Source organism: Haemaphysalis longicornis, unplaced genomic scaffold, assembly GCF_048455015.1.
Source record: "Haemaphysalis longicornis isolate Haplotype H1 unplaced genomic scaffold, Haemaphysalis longicornis Haplotype H1 scaffold_9, whole genome shotgun sequence".
NCBI classification, from domain to species: Eukaryota; Metazoa; Arthropoda; class Arachnida; order Ixodida; family Ixodidae; genus Haemaphysalis; species Haemaphysalis longicornis.
The window spans coordinates 56,631,442-56,644,597 of NW_027526460.1; the positions used below are offsets into that span (position 1 = coordinate 56,631,442).

The following is a 13,156-nucleotide window of genomic DNA, read 5'->3' on the forward strand; positions in this document are numbered from 1 at the left end:
CGTTGAGGCTTGTCCTTCTAATTCTGAACTGTCAGGTAGTTAAAGCAATTTATCAGGAGTATCTGAAAGCTTTTACATTGTCTCCCTTTTCATAAAAAAGTTTGATTTTGGCGCTCCTAAAAAAAAAAAAAACACTTGCTGCTTAGCAGCGCTATTTTCCCGTTTCTTGAAAATTTGAACCGCGTACACGACCTTACCCCGACAGGGATGTATATATGAGTGGGTACTCAGAAATCCTTTTCCAGTCAAGCTCATCCAGTCGGCAGTCGCTCATTTGCCGGCCGGTTTGTGTGTTTTTTGGCCTCTCCTTTTGTTTTCCTAAACAAAAACAGTTGCTGCCGCCGAACCTTGCGTTGTGTAAGCTTAATTCATTGGAGTAGTTCGCCTTGGCCCAACTGACGTGACTGCGGCTTCTTCACCCTTGTTTTTCTTTTTTTTGGTTTATTATTACGCTCGCTAAACACTCAGGAGGCTCGGAGAACCCGGAAAGAGAAGAAACATGGCCACAGGTATGTTTACCCACCTGTAGTGCTTTTAACCTATTTGCGTAACCACGCCTACTGGTTGAAGCGCATTGTCGCTTGTCTGTCGTATTTTAAGAGTCTGGGCTCATACGGAAAAACCCTCGCTTTTCGACCTGAAGAAGCTAGCTAGCCTCTAGCTAGACAACGGCTCGTTATCTTTCGTGCAGATTAGATGCTCTGGTGATGTGGTCAAGCAAAAAGCAGCCCCTTGGTAAACAACATACGCGTTTGCACGGTACATGTCACTGTCTCGACGTTTTTCGCTGCTATTTCAGCATCTTGCCGCGAGTTCACACGCTACACTCTGCGTTTGTCGTCCGAAAATTGGGGCTAACTCCGCGAAACGCTTTCATTTGTGACGCCGAACAGTCGACCCCAAATTCTCACTGCGGTAGCGCGAAGAAAAAATACGCCCTTAGGGGCAGGTGCAGCTCGTCTACAGATATTGGGAATGCTACACGCTGTCTTGTGAACAGTAGCGTAGAGGAAGTGTAGGCGTACAATGTGGCACGGAAGCGTGCGGAATTATATACTTATCGGTTTACTTCGCTCGGTGTGTGAGTCGCACAATGCTAGGTGCCTTTTACGTCTTGCTAGAATGTCAAGCTGTGACCTTCTAATGTCCTTAAAAAGCTTGCTTGGGGCCTTGGTTTCTTCCAGCATGTGGCTATCAGCTGGACGACAGTCATGGCCTCAAGAAAGCATCGCAGATTCTGTGTGGTACACTTAAGGACGTTTTCTTAGCAAGAGGGTAGAAATTCTGGACTGCACGATTTAAAACCAATTCTAGCACTGCAAGCTCTAACCAGTCTTGAATACTTGGTTACACGTAATGGCGAAAGTGCCGCATACTGTTCCTACCCTACATCTTAAAGACAATTTGCCTTTATTGTTTCAAGGGCACTGTTATAAGGGTATGGGGGAAAGTTTGTGCATATTGCAGTCAGGAACTGTTGCAGCAACTGTTGTTAGGTTAGGCATGGCACAAATAACGGAGCCGTGATTGTAGATCTTCTTGGCGGCCATGTACAGTGGCGAGCTCGCTTAGGGTGAGCACGGGGGCACGTGGCCACTGGTACTATCGGAGCAGCCTACCGTGGGCTGCGCGAAGATTCTAACATGCACTGTGCGCGTCGAGCCAGAATTTGCTTTCAGCGCGTGCATCGCCTCATCGGAGTGCCTGTTCATGTTCTGCTAGGTTGCGCGTCGTCTGCTAATGGTGTCTCGCTTTGAACCTTGAATCCTCGATACAGGTGTGAACATGCCTAATAAACATCGCAAAGGTGCTTTTTTACCGTAAATTGAATCTAGGCTGTAGTGCCTGCCTAAGCTCACTTCAAGCTTTCAATTTATTTATGATAAAAATTGTGTTTATGCGTTCCTTCGGTTTCCGTGGCAGTCGCTTACAAAAAGTAAGGTGCTGTTAAAATGAGCGTCATCTTTTTATCAAGTCCGCTTGAGGCAGGCTGGCGGGTTGCGATGTGACGAACCGATTGCATTGCATCAAGCTAATGAAGGAATAACCGGTCCCCCAGAAACATTTTTCTTGCGGATTCCAGTTTCCGGTTATTTATACAGCAGCCGATTGCTCCACCGCTACAAGCAAGAGAAAGTTAGCAGACGACGTTCAGACGCTCCGATGACACGATGCGCGCGCTGAAAGCATAGCCTCCCCCAACACACACAGCGCATGCGTGATGCTTTGCGCAGCCCATGGTAGGCTGCTCTGATAGTACCGGCGGCCACGCGCTCCCATGTTCACCCTAAGTGAGCTCACCACTGTACATCATATCTTGAGAGTTCAGGATAGCTTTGCCAACTTTTACAGTATTCTTTAACCTCTGTTACTGGCCATGGAGCTACAATTCCCAGCCTCTGCAGCCACAAAGACGTATAACTGCTCGAAATGATTCCATTACTACTCACTGCAGTTCCGCGCACAACCATTGCTTGCATTTTAATGCAAGAGAATTACGTGCCTCAGTGATGTAGCGCTAGTCTTAACAATGTTTAGACTATTGGAGAATGTGCCTTTGTCCTGTTGTGTGTGTGCATGTTGCTCTTTAGCAACATCCAAGTCTGTTGTGAAGCATGCAAGTGGCGAACCACGCTTTCCCCTGTGTCGTCTTCCCTTTCCCCTGCTTCCGCTAGGACTAGGACATCGGCGCATCCTTGTGGTTGTTCTCTTATTCGGAACATTTTTGTTATTTTTTTTCGGAATTTTTACCGGGTCGCCAGAAGAAAAGAAAACAACAGGCGTGGTCCCAAAAAGCTCCCACGACCCGCCATCTGCCGCCGATGTCCAGAGCTCGTGGCGTTCTTTCAACTACAAGAAGCTTGAAGTCCCACATGACATCAGTACCACGGCCAACCAGGTCACGCCGACTACGGGAACAATCACCGTTGATGTGAGTAGAGTAACTAGGTCTCTTCGATTTATTGTCTGACTCATCCCAGATAGTAGGCGGGTAGCCTGCAGATTCCCCACTCCCACATGGAGAAAACCGAATTCCAGATAGCTTCTCAAGGAGTCCACAGTAACTCCGAGACTGTTATCTGGAGAGTGACCAACGTGTGTAGTGTTTGTGTGCACATGCTGTGCAGTGCATGTTGGCTGTGCTGTAGAATAGCTTGTCAGTGCTGTGAGGACAAAAATTGATGAAATTTGAAATTGTGTGTGTGTGTGCATTGAGCCCTGATCCACTTATTGATGACTGGAAACGGCTTTACTAGAGTCTTGGAGGGGCAGTATTGTGAAGAAGTGCATGAAGCCGCTAACCCTTGTTAGATGGAGGTTTGTTTCGAGGTCACAGCATTATCAATTTGCCTAGCATGGCTGATAGGGTCAAACCCAGTTTAAAGAAGTGCTGCCCATAAGAAGAATAATTGAATATGACAGCGAGGGAACTTTGTAATAATTTTTCCATTGTGTGCATGGCTACGTCTGTACGCGTTTGCGTAGTTGTGTACGCTTTGATTCCTTTTCCTTGTTAGGCGCTCTGCGTTCCTGGGCTCCATTCGCTCAATTTTTCTTGTCTTTTGCTTAACTTTATTTCGAGTTTTTTCCTTGCACTACATTGCGTGCCATTTTTATTTAACTTTTGTTTTCTCTCTATTGCTGCTTTCCCGATTTCTCACATTCACTTCACTGCATTGTAATCATCCCCATCTGGCGTAGCAAGCACTGCCGCTAGCAGAGCTGACCTCTTCAGCCCACATTAAAGAGCTCTCTCTCTCTCTCTCTCTCTCTCACAGCGAGGGAAGTTAAAGTAAAAGAACATACTGCGAAACTTGAGGCAGGTGTACCTGTTCTGCCTATGGGGACTGTGCCATTATCAGTAAATCTGGGTGCATTTGGTGCAAGCGCGTTGCACAAGTTGTTATTGCAGAATAAAACAATAAACTCTGGATTTTTTTGCTGTAATGCAGTCAATTCTATGATTTGCTTTGTTATTCCCCATGTAACATACTGCATTGAAGCCCATCTTGGCTTCTTTTATTTTTTTTCTTGCGACTGGCTTACAAGAATTATTAGCTACAGCAATATTTTACATAGTGACCACATTTTTGCTTTGTCTTATTGTTTCCTGATCCACTGCCCTGCTTCAGTGCTCTATTAATGAAGGTACAAAAGACCTGGCAAAGGACCACAACTGTTTTTTTTTTTTTTTAAATTTTTGTCTGGGCGAATTGAATAATATAGAAATGAAATGAAAATGTGAGAGAGGAAAGATTCACACACTCATTAAGCCAAGTCACCCATTCAGAGTTTAAGTAAATTTTTCCCCCTTGCTCTAGCATGTTTTAGCTTTGTGGTAGTTACCATGTAGATGTTTTGCTGGATTTGCTAAAGTTAGGGAGAAAAGCGGCATCGCATCAAAAACAAAAGTTAATCATGGGTAACTTTGTGGGCAAAAGGAAAGAGAAAAAAAATCACCAGATACCGCGCATATGTGGGAATTGATGTAAAGTGAAGCTTTCACTGGTATATTGTCATTAGTTTCGGTTGAACTGCACAGTGCACTTAAGTGTATATGCAGGTGGCTCAAGGCATCAGCGTCAAGCTTGTTGCAGTCTGGTCGGGTGGAGAGTAGCACCTTTGGAAACGATTGCACGAGAATCGTGGCAAAACTCGGTTGAGACGAAAGTGCATGTGGCATTTTTCTTCGCTCGTCGCTTCAGGGCGTACCTCTCACGATGCTCATCTTTCATTACTGCCACGCGTTGTTGCATTGACTCTCGTATTCGAGCCAGCATATATTCGTGGTCCGCACCATGTTTTGCTGCTACCGAAGGTGTTTCTCTTCTGCGTGACCCTTTTTTAAAGCCTGGATGTCCTGTACGCTGCAGGAACGTTTTTGAGCAATTTTTGCTGGTGCATGGTCATGTACTCCTTGGATGCCTCGATGGCGGCAGCGTTTGTGTGGGTTGCCTGGACGTTCATCCTCGTTCCCAAGAAGGGGGCGAGTATGAACATCCAAACACCCAGCACTTGTGAAAACCAACATGCCATCTGGTGGTTTTGCGAGAAACTGAGGTTGCTACCTCTCACCACCACCGTAGCGGCGGGCGAGGGGAAGCCGCTGCGCATGAGTGGCGCATTTTGTCCGGGGAACAGCAGCAAGCTGCCCCTAGAAATGGTCCGAGAGAGGCCAGTAATGCTTCTCTTTAAAAGGCGGTAATCATTGCCTCGCTGCAGGGGCTGACCGTGTTCTACCGGGAGGTGAACCCCGAGGGCGCCTGCCCCGAGCTGAGTGTGCTGATGCTGCATGGGGCGGCCTTCAAGTCCGAGACCTGGTTCAACCTCGGGACCCTGGGCGCGCTCGGGCTCATGGGATACCGGGTCGTGGCCATCGACATGCCAGGTCAGTTGTCTGTCGCTCTTAGCCGCCACTTCTCACCCCGCTGTCCGTCCCATATACATCTCCTGCAACGCTAGAGTGTACAGCTTCAGAGGGAAAGGGAAAAATGACGTGCAACCATGGTGAGAAGGACAATTTGATGAGAAGAAACGAGTGACAGTTGAAGACAAAACGAAAGAAGACAAGGCTTTGAAAGTGCTTTTGTGCTGTCCCATTCTTTCATTCCATCTTTGTCTGTTGTATTGCCATGTTAAAGGTCGTAAATTGGGCTCGTTTCATTTAAGCGCTGATTTAAAAGCGACAAACAAGGTGTTGAATTCACGCTAGAAGTGCAACAGACCTGAGCAACACTATTACGTTGGAGTAACCGGCAATTATTAATGTTGTGCAATTATACTTTAGGGTTGTTGCAGTATTTGCACAATCAAAATCAAAACCCGTTGGGACAAAGCATGAAGTAACAGGCAAGTTTTAACGTTGTGCAATTATACTGTAGGGTTGTTCCCGCATTTGCGCACTCAAAATCAAGGCCGTTTGGGACCACGCATTCTTTTTAATGACCCCCCATACTTCTATTCTGTTCATGACCCCCTTTAAGGTTACGGCAACTCGCCAGCCGGAGCGATCAGCGACAGGGCGGAGTTTGTGCGGCACCTCCTGGCCGAATTCAAGCTCCAGAAGCCGGTCATTGTGAGCCCAAGCATCAGCGGCCAGCTGAGTGTGCCCTTCGTGATCAAGCACTGGCAAGAGATGTCCGGCTACGTCCCAGTCGCCCCCGTTGGCACAGAGCTGCTGGAGAAAGTGAAATGCGACTCTGACGGCCCCCTCGTGAAGAACACAGACGTGTACCCACCGCTTCAGGTGCACTTGCCCAAGGAGGTCCCGAACCTGAGCTGCATCAAGGTGGGTGTGCAATTTGTGGGAAGCTGCCTATACGGTAGCTACACGCGTCCTTATCGTGAAGTCCGTACGATCCTCTCGTGCATCAGGTCAAAAATGTTGATGTACCGGTATACTTTCGCATTTCTGTCTCGCCATGTCACCGACGTACTGGTACATTTTCAACTGACATGTTTTCTAATGTGCCTAGAAAGGAACAGGAACTTAAAGCTATTGCTGGTATTGTGATTTGTTTTTTTAAAGTGGAAGCTCTACAGTGATACATCTTTCAAGGTCATTCACCGCATCGCAAGTGACCTTCAACCAGGGACGCATTAGCTGTGCCTTTCTTTTTAATCATTTCGCTCACTCCGAGCCTCACTGCTGCAGGCTAGGTGAGGGTGAAACGGCTGCCTCGCCTATGCTTGATCGCTCAGTGCCAGCTGTGCATGTGCTTCAGTGTGAGTGAACCACGTGACTAGGTGAAGGTTGAACGGCTGCTTCGCCGGCACTTTGTCCCTCAGTCTCGCCATCGATAATGCACCAGCTGGGCTGCCTGTGCGTGCCCTTTAGCGCAAGCAAAGAGTGAATTTTTCGTGAAATAGTGTATGCATAGTCTTTGCATTTGCTCGTGGTAACTAGGTTTAGAAGTGCTAAACCTGAGCCATTTTTTGTTCATTTGCTTACATGCATTCAAGCAGCATTGAGGCATTGCGCGACAGTGTCTGACCTATTGCAAAGCCACCACTGTGTTAACAGGTTCCACAAGCAGACTAATACAAAGCCAAAATAAAAGGTCGTGAAAGCACGGCACTACCTTCCGCAACGCCTTATACACCATGGCCACTTAATCACTACAGGTGCCCACGATGGTGGTGTTTGGCGAGCACGACCGCGGCAGGAGCTCTGCACTGCTCAACCTGCTGCCAAACAGCGCGGCTGTGGAGGTCCCCCATGGTCGCCACCCAGCTTACCTGGACAACCCCAACCTGTGGCACCAGATGCTGTACAACTTTTTACTCCGCCTCCGCCACAACACGCAGCAGCAGCCATAGTGCAGGAGGAGGAGGAGTACGGGGCAGGGGTAGTGGCACCAGGGTCACACCAGGGGCAGGGGGTGTGTGGCAGAGGTGCAGACCGACGATGATGTCCAGACTACTCTGCAGGTGGGATGGAAGCGGGTTTTTTCGGTTGTGGCTTGCGACGGTGGAGAGCTTTGATACGGGGGGGTGTCATAATGACAGTCGAGTGCGATTGTGGTGGGCTGATGACTGACTAGGGAAGTGTGACTGTCCTCTAAGCTTACATTTAAATGCCCCAGTTTATGTAGGCTTCGAGTTGGAATAGGGGGTGTGCAAGGGATAGCAGTGTTGGTAGTGTAGTGTCGCTGGAAGTAACGAAGTTGTGAGTTGGAGAAGGCTGTTTTTTTTACGTGCGTGTTCAGTTCAGTGTTACCAAGTGCGAGCCAGCGATAGGGCCCTAAAATAAGTCGTTACTCAATGTTGTAGCGGGGTTTTTTGAGCTGTGCTGCCTTGCCATGGTGGTACGTTTTTGTACTTGCTGTGAGCCATTAGAACCGCAATTCGTTCAACCTCGTGTTGTAGGATGTGGGTGTGGCCTTTGTGTACTCTGTTCGAAGCCACATAAGGGGCAAGTGTTGCCAAGGTGAACCAGTGGTGACCTAAACTCCCATATGATACAGATGTGTGGACTGTAACAAATGAGGCATGGTTCCTTTTGGTTATTATTCTTGTCTGTCCTACAGAAATGTCACACTTTTTATATTGTGTTCTGGATAGGATGCTTCCCCAGAAGGCTTTGCAGTGCTCATGTTATTGCCGACGTGAAGTACTGTATATGGAAGAGAGCTTTGAGCAAGTGCAAGAAATCAAAGCAGCTAGCTGTGCAGCCCAAAGTACTATTACCACGCTGGTTTGTTTTGCATCACTTTTCGCAGTTACTGATTGCCTTAAAAATGTCTTGTTATTGGTGCAATGCCCTGACAATCAATAGTTGGTTAGTAGTTGCCTTGCAGGGGCTTGGCTTTATGTATTGTACACATGCTCTTTGCGGGTTCAAAATAACGACTGTTTATTTGAAGCCGCAAAGAAAAAGTGGAGGATTTTTGACGCAACAACTTTCATGCTGCAACAAGGCTTGTCATTTTAGCATGGTTCAATAGACATGTTCACTGCTGTTCACGCTAAGCAGTAGGTTTCATTCAAGATTTGGAAGTGGTGTTTAGCTAAAGCTGTTGAAGTTCAAGTTTGTTGGGGCTGTGTCAACAAATTGGTTTGAAGGTCTTGGGGGTGTAACAAATTGCTGTCCTCAAGATAAGATTGCAAACTATAATGTGCAGCAACAGATGTCATTAACTATGCTCAAGGTTCTCTTTCAGAGTCCGGCCCTGGCATTCCGGTGTTTTTGCGATTCACTGTGCTTGCAGTCAAGTTATTTCGCAGTTGTACCTCGTAGACGCGGTAATGTTCGCAATATTTTTGTAGCCTGTGCATGACCGACCACTACACATGACGAGTATTGTTGTCATGGCATCACAGCAAGGTTACTAACGTGCATATATATATATGAATTTTATGGAAATTTTTATTGTGTTTTGCACAAATAGTTGGTTTGTGTGGTGTGGGCATAGCATATTCATCGAAACTGCGCCGCTGTGACCCAAACAGCTGCGTCTACCTCAGGTTTTTGCTTCTGAAATGCAGCTGTCGCACGATGGTGGAAAAAGTTCAATTTCGTGTGGAACCTATAAGGAAGCTACCAGTTCATCTGTGGTGTTTGCAAGTATTTCACATAAGCAGAGGCAGTCTCTCTATAGTAATGCGCGATTGTGTGTTGAGGGACGAATAGAAACTAGAATGTTACGGGACTTTTTCAACAGTGCAATACAAGTTGTGATGAGATTCAAGCATAGTGGCTGAATGATTGAGTTGTGACGTAAGTTCTGGTTGATATAAAGACTGCTGTTAGAATAAAAAATGTACGCTACAGATAGGCGACATCGCAGGTCGTGACGTTATTCTTCATTGAAGTATATTGAAATATCGCTGTACTCCCGTTCTACTTTGTAGGTTTATCGCCAAATCTGCACGTGTTTTGCAGTTGTAGCTCTACCCCATGCTGAGGAAATTCCTAATGGTTGAAAGTAACAGTCATCGCGACTTTGGCTTTGTTTACGGCATTGTATTGTCATTTCCTCTGGGGGCGTTAGCAGTGCTGTTGCTTTTTGTCGGCTTGATAACATCGTAAACAAGCTCGGTTGTTTTTGTTTTGGGCATCTGTTAAGTCAGCCTTGAATACACGTTTGTATTTCTTTAGGTGCAATGCTCTTTGCTAATCAAAGTACATTTGTTATCATTTCCTTTTCTTGCGTTGGCTGCATCTTCCGCAGGTTTGTTAATAATGTGTGCCATGTTTTCTTAACCAGCATTTTCTCAGTTGGGCCTAAAATTTCAAAAATGTTCCCAAACAAGTCTCAAACGTATGCATCCATTAAGAAAAAGAGCATTTTTCATATAGTCCCTATTCTACGTTCTTTTTTCTTCTAAATTTTCGTATTCTAAGTAGTGGCTACTGTTTCTGGCGGCGGTAGCTTTGGGGTACTATTCTTGCTAGGGAAGCCAATCCTGGTGTTAATTTTCTTTTATATTTCTATTTTGAGACAGCTTGTAGGGGCAAATCACCGAGACACGTACGTAAATGACCGTTATCTTGGCTCGGCTACCTACATTCTGAGCATGCTCATTGTATTGACCTTTGGGCTGGACTTGTCGAAGACATTTGCTGCAACAGACGTTAGATAAAAAGCACCTAGAGACCTCAGTCTGAAGTCTGAAGACCTCGCCTGGAGTGAGCTTTGTGCATGTATACACTAGTCCAACAGAACCACTCATTGAAAGTACAATCGTCAGCCCACATACCGACTTCTACAGGAATTGCCATTCGTTGTGTGCGCTCAGTGTGTGGCGTTTCTAGCTGCTGCGTTTTTTTTTTTTGGCATGTGGCTTTGTCAATGTGTGTGATATATTTTTTACTTGATCCTGGCTTTGTGCAGCACATCCTTTCTGCAGGTCAATGTTTTAGTTTTTTTTTTTTTTTTCTTTCTTTCTGTTCAGATCGCCCCTTTCAGTGCAATGCCTATTCCATACTGACGGTATCAACAAGATAGCAAAGCAGCTGACTGCACGCCATTTGAGCCCTCTGTGGGGATTTTTCTTGGAAGTAGGGCACAGAGTATTATATTTTTTGGAACGTTATATAAACCTACGCTTTTTTTATGTGTACACCGGTGCTTGCATTGGCTGACAATGTGGAAGAGACTGACCTCGTGTTTTGTTTTGTTGCTATATTTCTAATGAGGTGAAATTTGAAGTTTATTTTTGTATCGTTTTCGTGTTGGAAATAAAAGTGTTCAAGCATATACTTGGCATTGCTTATCACCTATCTACGAGACTATGGTTACCGTAATGTATGGTTTCCGTATGGTTATGAGACCATGGTTACTCCTACAGGAAATGCCAAGAGTTACCATAAATTGAGCCTGTAAAAAATGCAGCTGAAGAACACTGCTTCAAAGATCTAGAGGGAAATGATTTCTAGTGAAGTCCAATGCTGCCAGTGTTGTCAGGAGCAGGTTTGACAAAAGTATTTTTGGGTTATATTTAGTGCTTCGTGGTTTGATGCATGAACTTCATAGGCCACTTAAGCCCGAGCAGCCATGTAGGTTTGTTCTTGACTGCAGATTGCATTGCTTATACCTGACGGCCACTAAAAAAAGGTAACAGCTGGAAACTCAACTCTTCTGCGTTGCGCTTTACACGGGTAGTCCATGAGGCTATCTATCATTCAGCTATCCTAACTGTGGCGACGCATTTGTAAAATCGCAGACCTGAATGGCACGCCTAGTAATTAAGCAACACCTTATTTCAGCTTTGCTTGGGGAGACGTCCGCTGCTAACTGGCTATTGCAACTGGCATTTTTTTGCACCGTGCTCTTTACAATGTGATCACGGCGACTTCTACGACAGACAAAAAGAAAATAGCGGGGAAGTAAAAAAAAAAAAAGGGTGCATTTGAAGTTGGCGAAACAAAACTTAACTGCATCGAGCTGATGATAAGAGGAGGCTGTTTTTCAAGCTGTTGCTCACTCTTGTGGGATGGATACTGACATCTTTCCAGCTGTCTTGACAGACAAAATGAATGCAAACAGAAGTTGCAAAAGCCCTGAGAGGGAAGACAAAGCAATTTGTTTAACACCCTTCATGTAACTACGTTTTGTTATCTTTGGGCTGTTGCTGCCGAGTCTTGGTAGGATACGTTTACGTTGGCTTCACTTATGGCAGGAGTGATTCATCACTGCACTGCGTATTCTGTGGATCAGACCACAAAATAAAATGTTCAGCTTTATTCTTTGGACCAGACCACAGGTTGACGTTTTGCTTTGGGCTACTGCTAAAAGGGCCCCACCCGTTGGCTTCTATGGCGCTGGGTAGGTAGACGAGTCCCTGGGTTTTGACACCCAACAGCTCGGGTTCGAACCCCAGCATTACTGAAGTTTTTTTTTCAAGTGAATTTTTTATCGTAATATGTTCTCTCAAGTCAATTCTACACATTATTTTTGTAAATAAGGGTGGTTTTGTATTTTTTAGGTCGGTTTGGATGATTAAGGCTCAACTATACAGTGGTACGGTCCATAGAATAAAGTCAAACATTACCCTGTGGTCTCGTCTACAAAATAGGCACTGCCATTAGCCACTGCTTGACTTCAAGCTGGATTGCAGGGTTTAAGTGCTTTGTGACATTTGAGGTGCAAGCTCCCCTTACCTGGTGCAATGGCCGTAAAATTTTGTACATCGTAATCGATCGTACCCGCTCAGCTGACCAAAGGAAGCAGCACCCAACTTACTTTCGAATTTTTATACGCAAGCATCGAGTCACCTTTAGCACAGATACAAAAGATTAAATTCACCTGTCAATTCTGTGGTTTGAACACAAACAGGAATGTTGGGACGCCTGAACACTTGTAAAGCTACAGGGCGTTTTTGGCACTGGCTGTCAGATGTTCTTTCACAAATTCCATTAAACTGCATTTATTCTTGTAAAAGACTGGCCATGTCAGCCACACGTCAAGATCACCGCATGGTTGCTGTAGTTTTCTAGCCGCATTGAAATGGGTACCCATAAAACTGAACAGAGCAGCGCCCCAATTACATCCAACCATTAAAACAGTTAAAACCTGATCTAACGAAGCAACCAGGCACTGAATAATTTAATTAAATTGAGAACGTCGTAAAATCAGGACTGCCATTTTACAAGCAGTTGATCCCATAAATTCAATGTCTAAAGTGGGGTGCATCCCAGCAGCTACCATGACATCGTAACTGCAGCGGCGAAGCGCTCGCCTGCATATAATTTCGCAATGCGCTGATCATGGTGAAAAGTATAATAAAACGCTAGCAGTTCTGGGGGAAACGAATTTATTTCCTGGCAAAAAAGCCTGATTTCCGCCTGTATGTGCATCGTTAGCAATGGGCGGACAGACTTTTCGTAGCACGCAAACACATTGACCGCGTCCTCGGTTCCTTTGTAAGCCCCAGCAAAGCGCCTGAGCAAGTCAATAGTGCCCATGTCCTGCCACCTGTCGCAGGTCTATCAATGCAACTGTCATACAACACGTGAAGCAAGTGCCACAACCAGTGCTGTCACCATCTGGTATCACTGGTTAAGAACCGAGACTGCCTAGTATCTTGTGGAGTTCTGTATAAGCTGAACTAAGACGCCTCATTTTTTAAACAGTGGAGTTTTTGTAGCTGGCCGTAATGTGTGGCGCGTAGTGCGTTAGAAATACCCAAGAAAATACCGAGCGCTTGCGAG

The 13,156-nt window shown here is 45.7% G+C and overlaps 1 protein-coding gene across 4 annotated transcripts; it reads left to right on the forward strand.

The window, feature by feature from the left end:
- The first annotated feature begins 225 nt into the window (after positions 1-225).
- LOC144152811 (putative protein-lysine deacylase ABHD14B) lies at positions 226-10,705 on the forward strand. 4 transcript variants are annotated; one of them, XM_077684276.1, is made up of 5 exons: positions 226-509; positions 2,676-2,932; positions 5,224-5,389; positions 5,985-6,289; positions 7,126-10,705. In XM_077684276.1, exons 1-5 carry the CDS (start codon positions 500-502, stop codon positions 7,318-7,320), a joined length of 933 nt encoding a protein of 310 aa, XP_077540402.1. In that variant the 5' UTR covers positions 226-499; the 3' UTR covers positions 7,321-10,705. The 4 variants fall into 4 exon arrangements, with proteins under 4 accessions (XP_077540402.1, XP_077540404.1, XP_077540405.1 ...); XM_077684278.1 differs by having other exon boundaries at positions 227-509; positions 2,763-2,932; XM_077684279.1 differs by having other exon boundaries at positions 227-509; positions 2,766-2,932.
- Positions 10,706-13,156: the final 2,451 nt, after the last annotated feature.

Excerpts from the sequence above, each read along its gene's own strand:
- LOC144152811 (XM_077684276.1), top strand. Across the intron at positions 5,390-5,984 it reads CGTGGCCATCGACATGCCAG|GTTACGGCAACTCGCCAGCC; the intron begins GTCAGTTGTCTG and ends ACCCCCTTTAAG. Across the intron at positions 6,290-7,125 it reads CGAACCTGAGCTGCATCAAG|GTGCCCACGATGGTGGTGTT; the intron begins GTGGGTGTGCAA and ends TAATCACTACAG.